Source organism: Corythoichthys intestinalis, chromosome 9, assembly GCF_030265065.1.
Source record: "Corythoichthys intestinalis isolate RoL2023-P3 chromosome 9, ASM3026506v1, whole genome shotgun sequence".
Taxonomy (NCBI): Eukaryota; Metazoa; Chordata; class Actinopteri; order Syngnathiformes; family Syngnathidae; genus Corythoichthys; species Corythoichthys intestinalis.
Genome location: NC_080403.1, coordinates 59,368,183 through 59,392,108, shown reverse-complemented (window position 1 = coordinate 59,392,108; position 23,926 = coordinate 59,368,183). Strand labels below are relative to the sequence as shown.

General features: G+C 39.2%; 1 protein-coding gene across 5 annotated transcripts; it reads left to right on the top strand.

Annotated features, from left to right (window-relative positions):
* Positions 1–337: 337 nt before the first annotated feature.
* Positions 338–23,926, top strand: arfgap1 (ADP-ribosylation factor GTPase activating protein 1). 5 transcript variants are annotated; one of them, XM_057845125.1, is made up of 13 exons: positions 338–531; positions 1,591–1,659; positions 2,612–2,721; positions 5,063–5,234; positions 6,799–6,899; positions 7,157–7,243; positions 7,522–7,636; positions 7,718–7,774; positions 8,570–8,602; positions 15,131–15,187; positions 16,312–16,371; positions 20,799–20,854; positions 20,924–23,924. In XM_057845125.1, exons 2-13 carry the CDS (start codon positions 1,600–1,602, stop codon positions 21,261–21,263), a joined length of 1,248 nt encoding a protein of 415 aa, XP_057701108.1. In that variant the 5' UTR covers positions 338–531; positions 1,591–1,599; the 3' UTR covers positions 21,264–23,924. The 5 variants fall into 5 exon arrangements, with proteins under 5 accessions (XP_057701108.1, XP_057701110.1, XP_057701111.1 ...); XM_057845127.1 differs by lacking the exon at positions 16,312–16,371 and having other exon boundaries at positions 20,805–20,854; positions 20,924–23,926; XM_057845128.1 differs by lacking the exons at positions 15,131–15,187; positions 16,312–16,371 and adding an exon at positions 10,391–10,420 and having other exon boundaries at positions 20,805–20,854; positions 20,924–23,926.

Sequence of the window (23,926 nt, the reverse complement as noted above, 5' to 3'; positions counted from 1 at the left end):
CCTTATCATTTTTCTTGTAATTACTACGTAATATTTTTTTTTGCAAAGTCCTATATTCAAACATGTGAATTTGCTGAGGTGAAAGCTAATATTCTGTGTGTTTGTGAAAGGACTGGAACTTTTTTGTCAATAGTTTCATCCCAAAATAAGAAAGCTCTTCAAGCATTGTAATTGTTTACTCGTTAGTTTTAGTTATGACCCCCGGCATCTTCTTTTTCATTTGTAAGTGTTCCTCTTTATTTTCTCTGTTGTGTCTTTGCATTTTGTATAGTTTAATATTAAAAAACAAAACAAAAAAAAAACTACAAGGAAATCCCATAATGCATTGTACTGCCCACGTATGCAAACAGGAACATGGCTGCCGGTGTTTGACACATCAGTCCATTTTGCTTCATTTTGTCGGCTTGACGCCACTGTACTGTCTCCTCTTCATATTTGCCCTACGACTGGGAGCAGAGCGTTTGTTGGGGATTTTTTTCTTTTTGCGCGTCTTCTGACAACTGTTTCTTTAGTTTCTCGCCGAGGAAACAGGTAAGAGATAGTTCGCTAGCCAGCTCCGCTGCTAACTTAGCCGTCATGGTCAAATTAGAAGCTGTATTGACTAAAAAAAAAAACAAAAAACAAAAAAACCCAAGACTAGTGACATTTTGGTAAACGTCAAGAACTAAAACGATGCGCCAGTAAGCTTAAAATCATTTCGCTTTAAATAGAACAGTCGTGTGCATTTGTGAGATACTTTTTGTTTTTGTTTCCCGCTACTTATAATACTATGTACTGCTTACTATTTCAGCACAACGGCAATAGTTAGGACTCCCTCTATATCACTGTCATGATAAATAATGTCCTTCAGCAGTATTTTGTGACCTTTAAAAGATATCACTAGCAAACAAACTCCTGATTTAAATTCATACAAGGGTCACTGGACATAGTCAGGGGTGTCAAAGACGGACTAGTTTATTTTTGGGCAAAGAAGTTAACTGACTGACTGCCATTGATGGTGCTCGAGGTCCAGTCCATTTTGACTGGGAGGGGCGAATGCTCATTTGCCCCCTCCCTGTCAAAATAGAGTGGACGTCGAGCGTCAGCTAATTGCACTGGAAGAAGAGCATTCACAGTCAATCCTTTCGGAATAAAGTGAATTGGGTGTATATCGTTGAGACAGGCAGGCAATACGTTCACTTCCTGTCAATTTTGCATCATTTCATGCCAATTTTTTGGGCATTTCCAGGTGACTTCCTGTTGATTTAGTATCACTTCCGATTGGTTTTGGGTCACTTCCTTGTTAACTTATTGGCTGCCGCCGATTGCACACGGATCACGCGAATCTCCTGCTTAACGGCGCCAATGTCAAAATATAAGCATATGATTTTGTATGTACAGAATGAATGAGCTTGCCTCTCAGATAGAACAACCCCGTGGCCTGGATCGGATCGGGGCAACGAGCCTGCAGAACCCGTAACATTGAAAGTTCAAATAGAGCTAATGTTTGCTACTCCGTGTCAGCGATACTTTGAGAGAAGCTTCTCCACATTTTCAGATTAGTAGTTGTATCCACTCTCATAAAATGTTTTTCATTCCGTTTGTCCTCAGTGAATCGTCATGGCAAGTCCAAGAACCAGAAGAGTTTTGAAGGAAGTAAGAACGCAGGATGAAAATTCTGTAAGTCCGCAGAACAACCTGCTAATTTGACATTTTTCCACCTTTAATCTGACCGATAAGATGTACACTTCTGATCATCAATAATACTGGATTTTGTGTTTGTGTTTGCACAAGTGCACACACCCTCTTATAACAGAATAATACATATTCGCATTAGGGTAATGATCACCTATGGTGCATGGGGATGTAGGCCTTTATAAAAACAGTTATCAAAAAAAAAAAAAAAAAAAAAAGGGCGGACAATCTTAGCTTGTAGCCATCTTTTGTGTTGCCTTCTTTGTGGTGCATTGCAGGTCACAATAACTTTATTTAAAAACAACAACAACCAAAAACCCTGATGAAGATGACGGGACCACAAACACGATGCTGCATGCTTGGCTACTTGCTTTTCCTTCAATATTTTTTTTTTATACAAAGTAAGAAACTATAATAGCCTGTCGTATTTTACAAATGATACATTTGTTGATAAAATTCCTTGAATATTTATGACATTGTGTTGATGTGTAAACATCAAAGCTTTTCATGGACGCATTACAGTCGTAAATTTCTCAAGTCATGGATGGATGGAAGAATGGATGACTAAATCCCTTCATAGTTTAGCTTAGTTTAATGAGAATCTCCCCAGAGTCATTGCATTGTTGTTACGTTGACCATGTCTACTTTCATACATGAAAGAAAGTACATACTACACTTGTTTTTTTTCACTGTGCTTAAAAGTGAGGCCTCTTTTGTTTTTCATTCTTTGCAGGTTTATGGTGATGTGTGTTTGTTTAAAGGTCATGTAAAATGGAAGCCAACATCAATAAACGACTGAATAGATCAAAACTTTGCTAAGTACACTAGATGTAATAAAGCTTCAACATTGGATGAAAAAGTAAAGATGGTAGAAAAAATAGGTTAAGAATAATTACATACAATAATGATCAAATGCATCTCTTTGTATTTGTCACAGCTATGCTTTGAATGTGGAGCCTTCAACCCTCAGTGGGTCAGTGTGACCTACGGAATCTGGATATGTTTGGAATGCTCTGGAAAACACAGAGGCTTGGGGGTACATCTCAGGTAAAAAGAATAAAATAAATCAAAAAATAATGATCATAATAATTAAAAACAAGTGTTTTGAGAAGCAACAGTGTCATAAGGTGAACTCGACATGTCTTCAACCTTGAATAATAGGTGACACAATGCACTCGTGTGACCGGACATTACATTGTACATTAACTGTGGGATTTTCAAAAATCGATCCCAATACCGACATCTAAAAAAAAATTTCAGCCGATATAGACAAATTTCTGCTTTACTTCCGCATTTCTGCTCGCGACTCCTGTTTTACGCGTTCTCTAACCAAAAGAACAATGGAGCTGTAGTGGCCTCACTCATCAAAACCCCTCAAAATAGACAATCTGGAAATATCGCATCCACCTGCCATCATCACAACATAGGAGGACAACATGAAGAAAAGGCTTGAGAGTCGCCGCAACCAAAATATTTGTTTGTATTTTATTGATTTAATGGCATTGGAATCAGTAAACACAATCAGGAACCTGAAAAGCTCCGAGGCATTCAGTACCTGCACAGCAACAAAGGTGAATGTGTCTTAATACATGAACACGGGAATTTTGTGTTCATCAAGGCAACCAAGATTGTGCCTTCTCAAGGCAATAACATGGGTGCTGTTAACATACAATCTTTTAGTTGGATCCTTTAAATCAGCGAGCCACATCCATAACCTATTGTCTGCTCCTGGTTTTGATTTAAGACGTATGGCGGGGTACATCCACACATGCGCTGGTTGATGATCAAAACATTCCACTTCCAACCATATACACTATATATAGGCACTTCCAGCAGTTCACACAACCACGCACAGCACAAAGTCCCGGAGCCTCACCTACGTACGTCGTGCTGAATTTTTGGAGATTCCGTGGGTTCCCCTGATTTGATTTTGCAGTTTATACCCTCTACACACTTCAGTCGCACTTTATGTTGTTCTTTCTAAACCGGAAGTCTGTAGCAGAAAATGTCAAAGATGGCACCGCCCATGTTTCGCTCAAAAAACTTCCATACTTTAAAAAAAAAAAAAAAAAAAATTTACGCACATAAGCATTTTTTTTGGGAATAAAATTGCAGAAAAAAGCGATTCAAATTTACAATGCTACTAAACCATGGACATTAATGAACGCATATGACAGATGACATTAAGTGTCATCCGGCAAATTATGTCACTAACTCCATTTATGTCCTGAAAAATGACATCTGTCATAAGCATTCATTAGTGCTCATGGCCTTGTCATGTCATAATTATGATGGTCCGATGACAGTCTTATAGCGCCACTGTCAAATTAAGTGTTAAGAAATACAATAACTAGCAATGAACAACTGGAATAAACAACTGGAACAGTAACTGAAGAAATAATTAGCACAGAACATGAATTTGAAATGTTATTTACAACTGTAGCGCGGAAATGCATGCAAGGAGGCATGTTGGATAAAAACAGTGTTGATAGCAGGTGGCAGCAGAGGTGGAATGCCACCCCCAAGGGAGCAGTGATGGCCAAATGATGCTTCATGAAGCATTTAAACTTTGACGTCCATTGGTTCAAAGCTTCATGGTGGTTCATTTAGTCTTATGATGCCCCTGTCAAATAAAGTTTTACCGATTAATATCGTTTGGTGTAAATATCCCATAATACAGTGAGGACGGCTGCGGCTTATAGTCCGGTGCGGCATATCCATGAACAAATGCCGTTTTGGTGTCAAATTTGGTAGGTAGCGGCTTATAGTCAGGTGCGCCCTATTAAGTCATATCATCAACCTTCAATGGGAAACTATCGTGGTGTTAATAAATAATGGTATTTTATTAATGCTTGTCAGTATGAGAATGTGGATTGTTATTGAAAGCATTTTTAAAGAGAACTATTGTCATGTGTTTTGAGTAATGCCCCTAAACTCACTGACTTCTAAACCTTGAATGGACACTCCTTTATATGATCATAAAGCCTCTAAGAGATAACGGTCGATAAATTCATTAGTGTTGTGAATCTTTGGCATGAGGCCGATTCATTACATATTTCAAATGTCAAATAGATAAGACATTTTATAATGTGAGAGTCAAATAGATAGGACATTTGATGACTGAGCATTGCTTCTTTTTGAACTGAAAGAAATTGCAAAACCATCTCGGCTAATGTACAACAAAACAAAACTCGCCACATGGCATTTATGGGATGCAGTAATAAAATATATGAAATCAATCATCAACTCAGTCATGTTTTTACGATCCGATACCGATTAAAAAATTTTTTTTTTTTTAACAAAAGTTCCAAACATGTTACTGTCCCACCGTGCTGCCTTCATAATGTGAATTATTTTAAACAAGACAATATTTCTATTCTGTTTGCAGTTTTGTACGTTCCGTCACGATGGACAAGTGGAAGGATATTGAGCTTGAAAAGATGAAAGCAGGAGGGAATGGCAAATTTCGTTTATTTCTGGAACTCCAAGATGATTACAATCCTAACTGGACTTTACAGGAGAAGTATAACAGCCGAGCTGCTGCGCTTTTTAGGGACAAGGTGAGTTATTATAGTAGGCGAGCGGTTGCCACTAGAGGCTGGCTTTAAAAGGGCAACTTACATTTATTCAAGTCAATAGAAAAAAACATTGCTCTTTGGTCACCCTCTTAAAAAACCTGCTACGCGCTTGGTGAATTTGGTTTGTATGACAACACCGTCACTCTTGACGTTTTTACGAGCCCAAAAATTGACTCAAGAGTAGCGTTACTTCAAAATAATATTACTTAAGCAAAAGTAGTCGTCCCAAAAATGTACTCAAGTACAAGTAAAAAAGTATTCGGTGAAAAGAATACTCAAGTAATGAGTAGCATTGTGAGTAATCGCTAATATTTTTGTTGCATTTAATTTTTAATCAATGGTATTTGTTTTCTGGGGACAAAGTTACCCATATGAACTTTTCTTATAATGATACTGTACAATAACACTTTACATAACCACATTAAGCCAAAGAAATACAATAAAAAATAAAAAAAAAATCATTGAAATCCAACGAGAGAAAAAAAATACATAAATGAGGCATTATTCGTCCAAAGAGCATGAGTGCCCTGTGGTGGAGAAAAGGGTTTCTAGTTTGAATAGTGAAGTGTTCCTTCATAATTACTATTTTGAAATGAAAAGCATCATATCCAGTTTTTCGAGGTCAATTGGTGCCGAATAAAAAAAGGTTCAAATCTGCACTTTTGAGTCATGTTGAGGGCAGCGCTCTATATCAAATACTTCATTTTTTACGGTGCTTTAAAGACTCACTGAACAGGCTGGCGTGAAGATAGAACGGCAAGCTTGCGTCTGATTGGTACAATGGAGTTATGTGATTATTGTTGCGATGTCTCATGGGTGAAATCAATAGAACGACTTGCTACTACTACGTAGAGCTGCTACAGCTACTCGGCTTCGCTGGCAAAAATGAAAGAATCTAATATGTAGAATAAAGACGAAAAATGTAACGACTCTTGTGTAGCCCAAAGTAGCGGAGTAAGAGTAGCGTTTTTTCTTCACAAATCTCCTCAAGTAAAAAGTATAGTTTAGTAAAACTACTCTTAGAAGTACAATTTTCTCAAAAAGTTACTCAAATAAATGTAACAGAGTACATGTAACGCGTTAGTACCCACCTCTGACAATCGTTATTTTGTAATCGCTCAAAATGTCCGGCAAGTGGCATTGGTTCTGGCAACTCTATGCTGTCCAGATTTTTACGCTGGTCATCGACCATCAGAACGTTCCGGTGTCTTTCGCAGTTCACAAATAAAATGTGGACAGAGAACATTGTGGCACCCAAATAGATCTGAGGGATTAAATGGAGGCTTGGAAATGCCACGTGTGATATGACCATGACCAAGGTTGTGTCATAGTCTCTGAGTGGCACCTGGTTAAAGCGCCCCCCCCCCCCCCCCCCCCCCCCCAAATTAAGCTCAAAGATTTCAAAATCGCAAGTGCTTGAAAAAGTGAACTTCGAGTCATGACTATTTCCAATTTCTATATTCTCAAGTTTCGATGAATAATGTGGGGATCGTTTATGTGATGTCATGGCATTGAACCTAAATGTTTTTCTTCAATAATGTGTCAGGTTGCCACTGAAGCAGAGGGGAAGGAGTGGTCCATTGAGGCATCTTCTGCCAAAAATTGGACCTCACCTCAACCCAAAAACAATCTTTCATCCTCCCACCGGTAAGACTGAAAGCTTGTACTGAATGTGAGCCACACTTGCTAGAAGCCGCATGTGTTGACGAGATACAATCTAAGAAATATGCTGCTTAACGTGTTGGGCCGCACCTGATCAGAATTTGACTGCATCGCGCATTTGAAATTCACGTACTACTACGGGGACAAACTAGTGCCATTTTCAGACTCCTTTTATGAAACCTAGAATCGGAACATTTCAATTTGCTTATTTGTTTGACTTTGACTCCAAATGTGTGCCGCAGGTCCGCGGGATCTGGAGCCAACTCGGCCGTATCTGGCGATCAAGCTTTTGAGGACTGGTTGACTGATGACGTCAACTCTTACCAGAGGTAATAACTTGATCTTCGTGTAGGGATCTTCCCATCCACATTATTCCACGTCTGATCCTGATACATTAATCGGTCAATACCGATTGTCATGAATTGAATGAAATCATAATGATTCATTATCATCATTTTAATTTCATTTGAATGACTTCATAATTGAATAAATCATAAAATTTTAGCGGTTTTGAAACCGTGACGTATTCATACCACGGTATACCTTGAAACCGGTAACCGCCACGTGCCTAGGAATCAATTCTTGACTTTGTTAAATACTTCTTCAGCGGAGGCGGTTATAGTGGGAATCAAGAGAACCGCTACGTCGGCTTTGGCAACACCGTAACCCCAGAGAAGAAGGAGGATGACTTCATTAACAACGCCATGTCCTCCATTTATTCGGTAAGACGCATTTTAAACAATTTTCTATTTTCTTTGACTGGCATAGATTTTCCTGTATCCCATTTACTTTTTGTTTTGCAGGGTTGGAGCAATTTCACCGTCGGAGCCACTAAGTTTGCTTCTATTGCAAAAGATAATGTAAGAACCCGATATGTTAAAACGACATTCACAAAGCCGCATTTGTTTTACAATTTCTTCATTTTTGGGTGATTCTGATGAAAGCTATGCATTACGCCATTGCTAGCTTAAAATGACAAAATGCTACGATGACTCAGTCATTTTTTTCACCATCAGTTTGAGCTCCGTAATATTTTATTGACAGTAAAATATCTCGTTGATTCATGTCTAAAAACGTGTCCTATTACACATTATGGTAATGATCACTCATGGTACAAGGGGATGTCAGCACATTAACTAAGGCCAAATAATCTTGCCTTGTAGCTATCTTTTGTCTTGCCTTCTCTTGTGCATTATTGGTCAAAATAATATGATTAGGAACGCTGACGGGAACATGAACTCAGCGCAACAGTAATGAAAGCTGCATGCTTGGACATTAGAGTTCCCTTTTTAAAAAAAAAAAAAAATCTTATGCAAAGTACGAAACCATTACAGTTGATCATAATCTGCTAAATTACATAATTTTAAACAAATGTATGTATTTTTGACAAAATGGATTCAATAGTTATGATGTTATGGAGAGGTCAAAACATCAAAACTTTTCAGGAATGAATTTCTGACTCAAATCAGTTCAAAAACATATTTTGATCAGCAGTGGTGGAGAGGGCCAGATAATAGAAATGACCATCTTTCAGCTAAAAATGAACTATTTCAAGTTTTCCTGACTCTACCCCTAAAATCTTTATAGTTTAGCTTGGCCCGATGAGAATCACCCTTTTGGGCTTAATCTTAATATTTTCCCATTTTCCCACACAGACAACAAAACTGGCTAATCAAGCAACTCTAAAGGTAAGATTGATGTGTTACAGGTACACAGTACGCACTGATTAAAGTGGCACAAAAGTTTATTCATTTTTTTCCCCCATTAGTTTTTATAACCTTGGATACCATTTGACCAGGTTTGCACAACAGTTTATGTTGAAAGTGTCTAGACAGTTCATTTTTCAAGCTATTTTAGTTGGTCCTTATGGGGCTGATCTACAGATGTGCGGTTCCTCATTGTGATACAGCTGACTGTATCTATCTAGCTTGTGGGCTTTGGCAATGCGTATGGTGACTTACACATTGGGGAGACGCGGACTACAATCATTTTTCAACGACGGCGAGCTTCGCTATTTCACAGATATCACGCACTCTCCCGTCTCCGGTGCAGAGAAGCGTATTGTAGTCAGGAGGCCAGATTTCACTAGGACTTCCTGGTATACGATATTGTTATACAGTATTTTCCATGTTTCTACTTTAAAAAAAATCATTCAATTGAGGCCAACACACTTGTTTGTCAAGGCTGGAGGTCATCGTTCTCTTGCAGGTCTCTGGAGGCGATACACAAGAGAGTGGGGGGAAATGTTGATTGAGGACCAGGCGAGGAGGCCGACGTTTGCCGGCGAGTGAGCCGAGACAAGTGCCTCTAAACCGGCTAGACCGGGGTCGGCAACCTAGCCTGGCTCTGCCAGACTATTCTCCCTGTATTTTTCAAACAGAGAGAAATAGTCTGGGACCCATCCCATTGACGGTCTTTTCGAGCAGATACAAAATCAATCGACAAATCAGATTCGTTTATTTGCGTGACGTGTTCTTCACGAGCAACGTCACTCTTGCGCGTCGAAAGTCGTCCCTTCAGCAACACAGACGGTGAACGGCAGAGCCGAGAATATGTTCCAATCCACGGTAAAATCAGTTTTAAATGACCAAAAACACATCGACACGAGTCACTGACAACAATCTGTCTCGCGCTAGCCATGTCGAATAAACTCCGCTCTCTTCATATGTTTACTTCCGCGCGCAAGTCCGTCATCCTGAAGTCGCCATTTTACTAACGTCACGTCTGCCCGTCGCTGATTGGTCCACTCCGCTGTCTGTATGCTGTGGCTTGCTCCGCCCTGGAAATTGTTTCCGTGGGAAGGGTGGCCAGACTCAATAGCTGGAACAGCGTTGAGTCTGGTGTACCAGGCTATCGGCAACCCGCATGCGGCTCTTTAGCGTTGCCCTAATGGCTTCCTGGAGCATTTTCAAAAATGTTTGACAATGGAAAAAGATGGGGGAGGGAAATATATTTTTTGTTTTAATATGGTTTCTGTAGGAGGACAAAAATGACACAAACATTCTTAACGTTTTCCTATGCTGTAAAAATGAGTAGAATGAATATTAAGTTTCAACATTTCTGTCAACGAAGATTTGCGTCTTAACCTGCGACACGTTTCTATCAGGAGGGCGGGATGCCAGGCAGTTGGCTATTGTAAACAAACCGGAGGCTGTGGAGCCGAAAGGGAAAATGGGAAAAATAACTGAGGATAACAGAGGAGTCCGCGTTTGCAAATGCCATATATATATATTAAAAAAAAAAAAAAAAAAAAAAATCAACAAGGTCACATTCTCATTTGGATCTATCTTAGGCATGAAACGGTTTCAAAAATTGAAAAATGACTTTTGTGCCTCTTTAATATTGTTCATATTTATTCGTATCTTGTTTTTCAATATTGTGTATGTTTTGTTTACTATTTGCCTCATTGAAACACATATAAGCATGATGCTCTAATGACTGTTACTTTAAAATCTTTTTGCCTTCACTGGATGTAGTTAAGGGGTTATAAGGCGCCCCCAGAACCGGTAAAGCATGAAATGAGCGCATGACACCTCCTGCATCATGTTTGTATCAAGTGACACTTTTATTTCATTATTTTATTTTTTGCTTGCAAAAACATTACAAATTGGTGGTGGCTGTTGGCTCCCGCATCATGATGTATGTGCTGTCGCTTTATGGATCATAAGTCTTCTTTCATCGGCGACTGCAGTGTTACTATAGTAACGGGATGGAATTACAGTACAAAAAATTCCAACAACTACTATAGAAATACTGTATGAGGTCCATTTGAATAGGAATCCATTTATGTGTTTGTTTTGTTTGGCTTTTAACATACAACATATTGTTTGCCAGTAATCCTCTATTTTCAATGTTTTTGTGAAAAGCAATCTTTAATCTATGCCTGTGCGTTTCATACAGCTGTCTTTGTGTTGCAACGTGACAAGATTCTCCTAAAATGAGCGAGAAAAAGCAACCGCGAAATATAATTTATGGGATCACATATTTATTTATTTATTTTGCAAAGGCCAATTTCTTTGTATAGGACAATTCAACACAAGGTCATTCAGAGTGGTTTACATCACATGAAGATGATACATAAAAATCACATTAAATCATCAAGACGGTTATAAACAATTAAACAGGAAATAAAGCTCCCCAAAAATGAAAAGCAAAAGTCGTATAATTTGACATTTGAAGGATATGGGCAGTTGTGAATACGCTGTTGGTAAACATTAGTGTTTTTAGCCCTGATTTAAAGTTAACGCTTTGAGCTCACGTCAGGTATCTTGTTGTAGAGGTGAAACACTAAATTGCATCTTGTTCTTGGAACACACAGCAGACCCACTGACCGCTTTTAGATGACCTTAGATGCTTCGTAGGGGTCAAACGATATTTTGGTCCAAGACCGTTAAGTGTTTTGGAGTATTTTCGAGTTTAAAGTTAAAAAAAAAAAAAAAAAAAAAAAAAATTTGGTATAAAAAATGTCTTTAAGTTAAAGAAAAACAGCATGACTTCAATACATCTCAACATTATGTATTATTTTTAGTGTGTTCATAGACTTCATAATGATATTGACGGGTCAGATTCGACTTTCAGTGCGCCACGCCTTCAAGTAGGAGGCCATTGCACAATGCACTTCAATTTTTAGCAGTCGGTCGCAGCGACATGTAGCGATACAATGCCGGATTTATGTTGAAAAAGTACAAAAGCTGTACCGCATACTAACAGGAAGGATTGTCTCAGGAGTGATTTGTTCGAGGATTCAAGGTCGTTACATTTTTCGTACCATGCACACATTTTGAAACGTGAAAAAAAAATCAATGAGAGAAATTAACTGCTACAGCATTGGCATTATACTTAGCAATATTTACATAAAATATATGCTACCTGCACATTTTTTTTTTTTTTTGCTTTTAACCAAGAATCGAGACTTTTTTACGTCCTGAAGGAATCTGATCTTTTAGCCAGACTGCCGGAATTACGCCAGCCGAACCGCCGGACCCACACTGGCGCAGCTCCAACGACTCGGGCCGGCGGTACCCCGACAACCCGGCCAAAAAGGCCAAACCTCGCGCATTCACCTTAGTCTTAACCTCTTGTACTGACTCTATTTTGAAGTTGACAATTTATTCAGGTTGACAGCGATCAAACAGCAAGGCAAAACAGCGACAGACCCCGGCGAGGAGGAGACTCAGGGTCACCATATCAAAAGTCAACAAAAGGTTCCCCCCCAAAAAATGAAAAAATGGCGACAATTAGGCTAGGTTCATACTACAGGTCTTAATGCACAAATCTGATTTTTTCGTGTTTTTCCGACTCGAGTCAGGCATTAACTTGACGGTCTGAATGGGACAAGTCGCATAGAAGTGGAACATTTCAAATCCGATCTGAGTCACTTTTGTATGTGGTTCAAATACGATCTGGGCCACATTTTTTTCAGAACGTGACTGGCGGTCTGAACTGTCAAGACTCCCAAATCGGAATTCATACAGCAATTATGTCAGCAAAGAGCAAGAGGCACTGAGGACTGCAGCCATGTAGGCATTAGTGCCTAGCTTGAACTCTGCTTTTAAGCAGGTAGCGGGTCATAGAAAGTCATAAAAAAATTAAATGAAGAAAAGAATAAGCCTTACAATTTTTGATTTTCATTCTTTCTTTCAAATTTCTTTTTATTGGTTTTACAAAAATACAGAACACCCCCCCTCCCCAAACTTAAAAAAAATAAATAAATAAATAAATAAATGTTTCACTCTAAGTTATCAAACACAGCCAACCATGAAGTCCAAGTCTAATCGTAAATGTCCGGAGAGCCATAGAAAGTTCTTCCGTGCCATCACTCTCAATACATAATAGTTACAGAATCAAAATACAGTGCAATACGTTCAAATGTCCAAATAGGAGCAGCATGGAAAGCGACCATACTATTGCCCATCCCCCATAGCTAAATTGACAATGTACAGCAACAGTGCATATGTCATTCCTGTACTTGTGTAGCGGTGTTATCAAAGAATAAAAGAAAAGGTCCCCATGTACTGTAAAATTTGTTTTCAGAACCGCGAAGAATATATCTAATTTTCTCGAGCCTAAGGTTCATCAGCACATCCCTTATCCAATGCAATGTTGTGGGTGGGGCAGCCTCCTTCCACCTCAAAAGAACCAAACGTCGTGCCAGAAGGGTGGTAAATGCAATAACCCTACACCCCCAAGTAGGCAGCTGCAGACCCTCCGGTAAAACTCCAAATATTGATATTAAAGGATCAGGAGTGATTCTGACCCCCAACACTAGGGAGAGGGCTTCAAAAATACCCTTCCAAAATATTTCTAAGCTCGGACATAACCAAAACATATGGATCAGTGTTGCATCCACCAGCTTACACCTATCGCACAAAGGGCTGATTTCTGAAAAGATTCTGGACAATCTTACTTTAGAATAGTGTACCCGATGTACTACCTTAAATTGAATCAGACCATGACGAGCGCACATAGATGAATTATGTACCCTGCCCAAAACCTTAGACCACAGTCCCTCTCCGATTGATATTTGAAGATCCCGTGCCCACAGGTCTTTGAGTCTGGATAAGGACGGAGCTGCCAAATGAGAAATTAGATTAAAAATGCGCTTAATTGTCGCTTAATCGTGGTTCAAATACGATCTGGGCCACATTTTTTTCAGAACGTGACTGGCAGTCTGAACTGTCAAGACTCCCAAATCGGAATTCATACAGCAATTATGTCAGCAAAGAGCAAGAGGCACTGAGGACTGCAGCCATGTAGGCATTAGTGCCTAGCTTGAACTCTGCTTTTAAGCAGGTAGCGGGTCATAGAAAGTCATAAAAAAATTAAATGAAGAAAAGAATAAGCCTTACAATTTTCGATTTTCATTCTGTGCGCCGAATGAGCAATATTTCATTATTGCACACATGGCCGAATCGGGGAAAACTGACGCACCCACGTCATTTCACACACACACGTCAAGGCTCGTGTGTGCATGTATGCGTTCTATCAGTCCATATAAACTTTGAATATAAGACTAAACGGGGATTATTAATGTCTGTTATTTGTGTCCTCCTCTTGGAAATCAAAATATGATCAGTCTGGAATGACATACAGCTAGCGTGTGTAATTTGTTTTGATGCTTCTGCGCATGTGGGTCTCTTGGCTGAGCGCATCTCAGACTGCGAATTAGTGCGCATGCGTGGTACTTGAACGGTCTCAATGGACAAAGGAAGTCTGAACGGTCACGCCAAAAAATCAGATATGGCAAAAAATTGGATTTGTGCATTAAGACCTGTAGTATGACCCTAGCCTTAGTTCAACATTCAGTCTTTTTGAAGGCTCTCGCGAAGCGGGCCGTGGGCAGGAAGAGGGGTATGTTTAGGTCGTCTTCTGTTGCAGATTTGGGCACTCAAGTCCGTGTGTCACCATTGCTGGGTCATGGTTAATGAGGCAACTGAGGTGGGAAGTTGGGCGTGCGTCATAGTCTGAGAGGTGCCAAGCTATCAAACTTGCAGTTGTTTTTGTTATTGGGTGTTGTGAGAGTACATTACGTCCCGCCATTTGTTCTGGACTGTCCTGAAGAGCTGATTGCGGGATTCGGTGTTGTAGACATGGGCTTGAAGTTGTCTTGGTAGTGAAAAGATACAATTTCCTGATTGGTTACATGAAGTGTGTTGGAGTGATAGAAACGGTTGAACGGTAAATACGAGAAAAGAAACTATTCCCTTCAGCCAATATCTATAAAGAATTCAGGGATTTAAGCCTTTATTTACAAGAATTTTCAACGGAAAAGCTCTCTTTACATATGGCGGCCGCTAATTTCCTTCCTGACTAGCCTCATAGTTCGCAATATTTACGTCAAATAAATGCTACCTGTAAGTTTTTTTGCTTTTAACCAAGAATTGAGTTTTACGTCCATATCTATAAAGAATTCAGGAATACAAGCATTTATTCACAAGACTTTTCAAGCTCTTTGTCTGTGATTCCACTAGGTAAGCTTTGACGGCCCCCGGGCCACGTGTCCCGTCAATATCGTTATGAAGTCTATGGTGTGTTTTACAAGCATTTGAATGTATCGTTTCATGTGTTCTTTAAAAGAAAAGAAAAGGAAAAAAAAAACCCGGCAGGCACTAACTCATTTGAGCTATTGCAACTGGCTACCATTTCAGTATCTTCATGGATTCAAACCGAGCTGTCAATGTCAAACTTTTGAAATAAATCCTTTGACTTCCCACCAGGCCACAGAGTTAGGACACACAATAAACGAAAGTGTTATCAAACCTACCCAGGAAAAGGTAACATTGATGTTTGAAATTGGTGGTGGGTTCATTGCAGCGTTTACAAACAAAACAGCTTCTGATGTGACTGTGCTATAACTTGCTTTTCAGCATGACATGACATTATAAGACAAAAGCAGTGCATCCAGGATAGTTGACATTTAGACTCTAACAGAGATGTCGTGGCAGTGGCAGATGTTGTTTTACGCCACCTCATCTTGTTTTAGACCCAGGTGATGGCTTCTGGTGTGACATAAAGCAGTTGGTAGCTCAAGTTTTGAGTCATTGACTGGATGCGCCTTCTTTTGTCTTGTAATGTACAGTTGGTGTGATTGTAGGCACGTGCATGCAAGAACTGGCCTTTTCTCTCATAAAAAGAATGACTGTATGAATGTGACTCCCGTTCTTTCCAATTAACAAATTTTCTGTTCTGTCAATAATCCATTTAAAAAAGTGGACATAATGATTCTGTACATACTACCTGCTGTTCAAAATATTACACGTCCCTTTTAAATGCCATTTTTTGTGATTTAAAAAAAAAAAAAAAAGACCAAAGATAGGTCATTTCCAAAGACGAAGTTACACTGGGGTCATGCGGTGGCATAAATTGTATGACTCATTGAAACTTCTTATTGGCTGAATTCAGAATGGACCTTTAATTAGCTATTAGCTTCTACAGATTCAGATGGATATTGTTCAAATGACTTTCCACGGCATTAATGAGCAAACACATTTATTATCAAATGTCGCGTTAGCACAAAACCTTTAGGCTTGGGCTAGAAAAATAGAGGAACTTCATCTTTCTGTCATCTGTCGATATGGCTCAAAACTTACAAGAAAAAATTAGAAATAGTTTCAGAAGACCAAACCAAAATCCAGACTTGAATTTGTTCAGCATCAGAGTGGTGGTTCTTTTTCCCCCCCAAAGAGTGGGTAGCTTGGTGCAGCAACAAAGTATGGGTTTGAGTTTGTGTATATTTATGCAAGCAGGTTGTTTTGAATATTTTGTTACTTGATTAAATGTGAACAAATGTAGATTTTGAAGTCTTGGTCTTTTTTGACATCCCCAAAACATGGCATTTGGACAGGAGTATAACTACTAAAATGCATTGAAATGACAATTTGAAATTTGGCTCATCCAGGTGAAAGATGGCAAATTTCTAGATGAAATGACGGTCGGCATCAATGAGTTTGCAAACAAGGTAGGATGGATGGCAAAACCAGTCTGTCTTTTGAATGTGAAGCAGGGTCAGTAGTACTTCGTTTCTTGTGAACGAGACTGTCACACTCAGAAGAGACTGGTTTTGTGGAAACATGTATTTCTGTGTATATTAATCCTGTATGCTGTTTTTCTTGCGGCCATTTTGACTGTGGTGGTGAGTATTTGTGCGCAACATTTTTAATTTGATCATCAATTCCATTATGTGTCGCTTCCCGCTAAAAAGACATAATTTTCGCCTTTTTACATGATAGTTTTCACGTTTTTAATGTTTTTGTTTTTTTTTCATGATAATGTTCACCTTTTTACAAGATCTCATTTTTACATGGTTATTGTGTCTTTACATGATGATTTACTGTAAAAACATGATGCTGGACTTTTTTTTTTTTTTTTTTTTAACCCCCCAATAATTATCCCTTTTTTTACATGATAGGTTTCACGCTTTTACATGATAGTTATGTTTTTACATGATAATGTTCACATTTTTATGTGATATGTAAAAACGTGATACTGGATTTTATTATATTTTGTTCAATAGTATGTTTTCACATAATAGTTTTTGTTTTTACATGATAATGTTTACATTTTTACGTGATATGTAAAAATGTGATGGTGGATTTTTTTCTGTACACTTACGTACAATTTTCTCTTAAAGCAACCCTAAGTAACTTTTCAGCCTTTATAAAATATTTTCATAACATGGGTGATAATATGTTGACTGACAACTAGTTGAATGACACCTCTTTTAAATCTTGAAGGGGTCTGTATCGCTTTCACCAGCACTAACTTTCCTCAAAGTTTCATCCCCCTTTCCCCATTTATTATGAAGACGGAGGTCGATGCGAACGCTTTCGCGCGAATTCTGCAAAGATGGCAGAGCAACAAAACACAAAACGTTTTGTCTGAGGAGGGAAAAGAAAAGGCTGCTACCAGGATATACAGAATAAACTCGCTGGCGTGACACCCGCCCTAACTGAATTGGTCAAAGTTTGGTTTTAACCGTCATTAGACATTGTTTAGCCACAACTGGATTCATTACCTTATTACTAGTCGTCCTTCACACAGCCGCTCGAAGCAGAAATCTAGTTTGGAGACAGAAATGTTGTTTAATCCGTTTGTAGGCGACCTGGAGATTGAGTTTTGATTCACTGATGATTTTACGACATTGTTCGGGTGTGTGCTGGTCCTCAAGGGAAACGCAGTCTTCCTTAAGTCAAAATGCTACCACTTTTATCCACCGTTGTCACTAAAATTGACCAAGCTGGAAAGTTGCAAAGTGTTGCTTTAAGACAGCAAAGCAATATTATCGTATGTTCAAATGATAATGTGGGTTACAGTGGTATGAAAAAGTATCTCTGAGCCGTTTGGAATTTTTCACATTTCTGCCTAAAATCACCATCAAATGTGAACTGATCATTGTCAAAATCACACAGATGAAAATACAGTGTCTGCTTTAAAGTGCCTGTGACACAAAAAAGCATGTTTATTTCATAATACACGCGGTATTTTATGCTCCTGAATGATATGGACCGCTTGGATGTGTGTGGAAGCGATCGCTATATTTATTTAGTTTTTTGAATCCCGCGCCAGGAAAATGAGTGACTTCCGGCTTCGGTCTCGCATTGAGGAGGAGGGCGCTGTGACGTGTACGGTAGAAGACGTCCTCTTCATGCTACAGTGTACTGTTGTGTATGAGGACGAAGGATTCAGCTGATTTTGCGGATTAATATGTTTATTTTTCGCATCACGGCAGCCAAACGGCTGCAGAAAAATCATTCTGTGTGCGGGAGAGGTGTATGCGCCTTTTTGGAGTTTCAAAAGGTTCCCATTCACCGTGGATATTTACTGTGGGACCATTGGACTTACGAGGAAGTGAGTAAACATCTTGTTTTGTATTATGTCAAATACGAATACAGTGATTACAAAGTAAACACTAGAAAATTCCTTTAAATAAAGGACTACTTACGTTTGATCATTGATTGGCATGTAAAAAGCTCTCCTCATGCTCATTAGCAGTTAGCTGTTAGCACGTTAGCTGCACAAGAACTCCAGCCACCCTCCTCCCGGGAACGAACTGTAAATTGCTCTCCGCCGGGCGTTTTGCCGATCCGCGAAGACAATCGACAACCGGGTCGTCATGTCAAATAATCCAGGCTAGTTACGTGTGATTTTCCACTTCGAAGACTTTGAAACATCCCTCGGTTCGGGTTAGCATGTCGGCTAGCTGTCACTCCTTCTGGTTTGTTTACATTCTCCGAAGCCGGGGAAGGGAAATGACATATGTCCGATTTAGGTGTCATAAAATATCGTTCGGGAGGTGCGACAGTAAAGGTGAAGTCGACAGTTTTGACCATTATGTAGTAATTTTGCCATGTCGTCTTGAATAAATGGATTTTTATTATTTCATATTCCATTTAGCACAAGATTGTTATTTGTCTTGACCATGCCATTTATTTAGCAATTGGGGAAAATACTTGGATAAAAAGAATATCCTGTAAAAATATGGAAGTAAAGAGACAGAAACAATGACATTTTGCTGCTCTCTTCGTCGCGTTTTCCTCATTGTGAATAGTTCCCCCTCGACGGGCTGACTGGTCCTTCTCAAGCCATTTATATAGCTATTGGGGAAAAATACTTGGATAAAAAGAATATCCTGTAAAAATATTGGAGTAGAGAGACTGAAACAATGACATTTTGCGGCTCTCTTCGTCGCGTTTTCCTCGTTCTGAACAATTCCCCCGCAATGGGCTGAATAGTAAAACCGATGAGCCCAGTCTACCGCTGACGTCATCCACCTGTTGGGGACGCTAAAGCCCAATAATGGTAGGCGTGGCTAACCGGCAGATTAAAAGACTAATTTCTCGTCATCTGCGCTTTGCTAAATTGTTGTATATAGTCGAATCGTCTCAAAATATTATTCTAATTCACATAATAATGCCATTTAAGACTTTTTTTCTGGTGTCATATGCTCTTTAACTAAAACCACCCGAACATTTATAGGTTTTCAAATTTGAACAAGGATGGCATGCAAATGATGACAGAAGGGGAAAAGGAAGTGAACCCTCTGCCTAAGGAGACTTAAAGAGCAATTGAAAACAATTTTTACCAAACATTTTAACTCAGGTGTGTGCCCAATCACTGATGAGTGGTTTAAAGCTGCCCTGCCCACGATGAAACACACATGTGGTAAGAAATGTCTTGATGAGAAGCATTGTCTGCTGTGCATCATGGCTCGGTCAAAAGAGCTGCGATCAAGGATTGTCGATTTGTATAAAGCTGGGAAAGGATACAAAACCATCTCTAAAAGCCTGGATGTTCATCAATCGACAGTCAGAGAAGTAGTCTAAGAATGGAGAAAGTTTGCCAATGTTGCTTCTCTCCCAAGGAGTGGCTCAGAGAGGTAAAAAAGAACCCTAAAGTGTCTGCTAGACTTACAGAAAACACTGGCACAGTCCAATATCTCAACTGTATGTAAAACTATGGCCAGGAATGGGGTTCATGGGAGGACTCCACGGAGGATGTCACTGCTGTCTGAAAAAAACAACAACAACATTGTTGCCCGTTTAATGTTAGCAAAAAGGCTCTTAGACACTCCACAGATGTTTTGTCAAAATATTTTGTGGACTGATGAAACCAAAGTTGAATTGTTTGGGAGTAACACACAACGTCATGTGTGTAGGAAAAATGGAACCGCTCACCAACATCAACACCTCATCCCCACTGTGAAGCATGGTGGAGGGAGCATATCTATTTGGGGCTGTTTTTCTGCCTCAAGGCCTGGACAACTTGCAATCATTGATGGAAGAATGAATTTATCAGCAAAACCTAAGGCCGCCTGTCAGACAGTTGAAGCTAAAAAGAGGATTGATGCTAAAAGACAATGATCCAAAACATAGAAGTAAATCAACTTCAGAAGAACAAAATACACATTATGGAGTGGCCAAGTCAAAGTCCAGACTTGAACCCCATTGAAACATCCCTGGAATCTGACTGAACTACAGCAGTTTTTTAGATAGGAATGGGCAGGGAGTGCCAGGCTGATCTGCAGCTACAGGAAGCGTCTGGTTAAAGTTATTGCTGCCAAAGGGGGGACCACAAAATATTCAATGTGATGGTTTACTTATTTTTTGTCCCTCTGTTGTCATTGTATGCGTACAATCCTCATTTAAATATAAAAACCTATTTGGGTGGTTTTAGTTAAAGCAGAAATTGTTTTTTCATCTGTGATTTTGACAAAGATCACATTTCATGGGGATTTTAGGCAGAAATGTGAGACATTCCAAAAAGGTTCTGATACTTTTTCATACCGCTGTATATATAATTGATCAAACATGACACATTGTCGGTATACGAAGTTAATATGTCAGTTTTGTTGTTGTTGTTTTAAAGTCTAGTGTTCTCTTACTCTAGGTGCAGGGAGCCGGTGCCAAATTGTCCAATCTTTTCTCGGGCAAGACGGAAGACGGGTAATCATACATTTCTTTCAAGTTGTGGAAAATGTCTGGATATTTGCGCCTCAATGCGCTTTTATTTAGAGCCGCCGGCGATAGCTACCAGAACATGGACGCCGCCGAGGGATATCAGGGCGGCTCCGGTCAGCCCGTCTCCAAAGACTTCTGGGAAACATTTGGTAGCAACAGCTCTCTCAAGGCCAAGAAATCCCCGAGCAGCGACAGCTGGACCGTTGCAGATAATTCTGCAAAGAAGAGCTCTGACAGTTGGGACAATTGGGGCTCAGATGCGGCGTCCAACAACAAACACAGCACGGAGGAGAGCTGGGAAGCCTGGGACAACAACTGGGAGAATGCAGATGGTAAGAGCAAAAAGAGTCCCACCAAACCTGCTGAGGAAACATGGGCTAATGCAGACTGGTAGTCCCCTTTCGGCTTCTTTTATTCCACATCCAATAGCACTGACAGACCGGCAAGGTGCCATCCTTTTGTCACCATCAACCCATTCAAATTGATCACATGGCTAAAGTTTACATCAACTGCATGATAATAGAAAAAAAAAACCTACCCATGGCAGCGAAACTACATGGGCCTGGATTTGATTTTCTTTACTCTTGTAAATAATCCCCTCCAGAAAAAGTAGGTCAGCAGTGTAAATCGGCGAGAGAGATCTGAAATGGTGAAAGCGATCCTAAAATATTCCTATTGGTAATTGAGCCAATGTCCATACTGTATACTTGTTGATATGATTGTTCATTTTGCTTTCAAATGAAAGTTATGCACCAGATACGAAAATGGTTGTTACTATGAATCGTTGTAAATACAGTATGAACGCGCTAGTGCATTTGTCTTTCTGGTCATCCTCATTGACTTTTATTTTAAGCAGAAATTTTGCAAACGGACATTGTGTCACGTCAAATATTGTTATGCGAATCATTCCTACACCTTAATGGACCCCCTATCCCCCAAATCAACCTTGAAAGTATTTACCCCACCTGTGTACGCTTCCCAAAAATGAATCTTTCATCTGTATACTTTCCAAAGAAATACAATTGATCAGGTGATTTGCATTTTTATGCAATGACCATACAATTAATCAAGTTGAAATATATGTTCACGCGAGGCTGTATGCTTCCATCATTGACCACATATTTTGAATAAGTCTAACATATGTGAACTGATGAAACACATGTAGAAGTATCTGAGCAATTGCACCTTCACAACTTAACAATTTGGTGAGAGATAATATCTTGGCTAGCCTTGGCGCTCAATCAATATTTGATCCATAGTTTTTATTTATTTTTTTTAAAATCACTCCATTGTCCTTGAGTGAAAGGCATGTATTTTTATGAAGTTGAACTTGTTGTGGATGAGTGCATACATAATGTGTTTTATATACAATTATGGAAGCTTCTATTAAACATTTTCAACGTCAAAAGGCTTATACATAGGTCAACTCTGTCACTATTTGGGAATTTGGTTAATTGCAGTCTTGTGTGGTTTCTAACCCACTTCTATTTCCCCCCCCTCTTACTTGGGTGCATTCTGGTTGAATACAGTACTGTTCTCTTTTTCATCTTGGTGTCAGGGAAGTATGTTGAAGTGAGTAGAGGAGTTTTATTTCAACATAGAGCTTTACCACCATCTTTTGGCATCAAGAGGTAACTACAGATCATGTTATGGTCATTCCTCGCGGACAGCATTTGTGGCAGAGCTGGATTCATATCTTTTTGAAATGAACTGTACTCTAAACAATACATTCAGATGACCCATTTTATGGTAGGAAAAAAATGTATGAATACAGTACACGAAAAAAAGTGGTTTTGGGGGCTTTGCTTGACAAATACGAGCGAGCAGTTGTTTCTTCCAGTGTAACCCTGAAAGATATTTCCACCTTTTTTTCCTCCTCCCGTTGAATGACATTTGATGAAGCAAACTATTCCATTCCGTGTTTCTACCTCGAAGAAGAGTTTTATTATACAGTATTTGGTGCGTCTATGTTTATTGTTAGGAAACTGGTTTCATCTTTAAGAAAATGGCTGGAAAACAGCATGGATGTCCATGCAGAAGTAAAAACATGGACCAAAAATGCATCTGTCTGATTGTGTGCCCTTATGTGTTAAAAGCCTTAAACTCTTGTTCTTTGCTCACTTCATCTCAGTTGATGTGCTTGGACTTTTGCTTCTGTATATGAACATCCCGTATCATTTGGAAGCTTTCTGACACTATTGGATTGTGTTGTCATCGGTGTATTGCACATGTCCCATAGCAAAAGGCCACACAATACTTTTCTATCTTGTTGTGGGTGTTGACAAAATTTGCAGATAAACAAAACCCCAATAGGAACAGAATATTTGGTAAGCTGGCCGGACATTCCGCTCTGGTCGCCATGTTGTCATTTCCTTGAGCCTTTGACTAACAGTCCAGTTTTAATCTTGCAGAGGTCCATCATATGACATAAGAAATATATGACATAGTCTAAAACACAAAATAATGCAAGCATCAGAAAATAGATATTGAGTGCAATATATCAATGTGTAATATGTATGAGAACACAATCCAACATGAGATTTCGATTTCACATCAGCATGATGTATATTATCTGATGTTTAAAAAAAAAAAAAAAAAAAAGTCACGTGCAATCTTATGTGCATGTGTTGTTGCGGTGCGTTTCAGCTAAATTGCTGAATGTGTGTAAACAAAATGCATCTGCGTCCTGACAAAAAAAGGTGAGACCATATTGAGTCGACATGTAATTCTAACCAGCTCAGCTGTTGTGCCTGTGAACAATGTTATGTTCATGTCTCTCATGTCATAGATGTTATTTTTGATGTTGTGCATGAGATGTGTCATGTGAAATTGAAAGCATTCAGCTGTTGTTCGAAATGGTTCAAGTCGGCTTGTGTTACAGGCTGTGGATATTTCTCTGTACAAATTATTTCTGTGTTCAATAAAATGTGTTGTCAATTCAAAACAAAAATACACAATGGAACTTTTTTTTTTTTTGACGTGCATTCAAACCAAACATAATTGCCAAAGGGTTTGTCAATCCTGGCTGCACGGGAGGATGTGTATTATTATAATTAT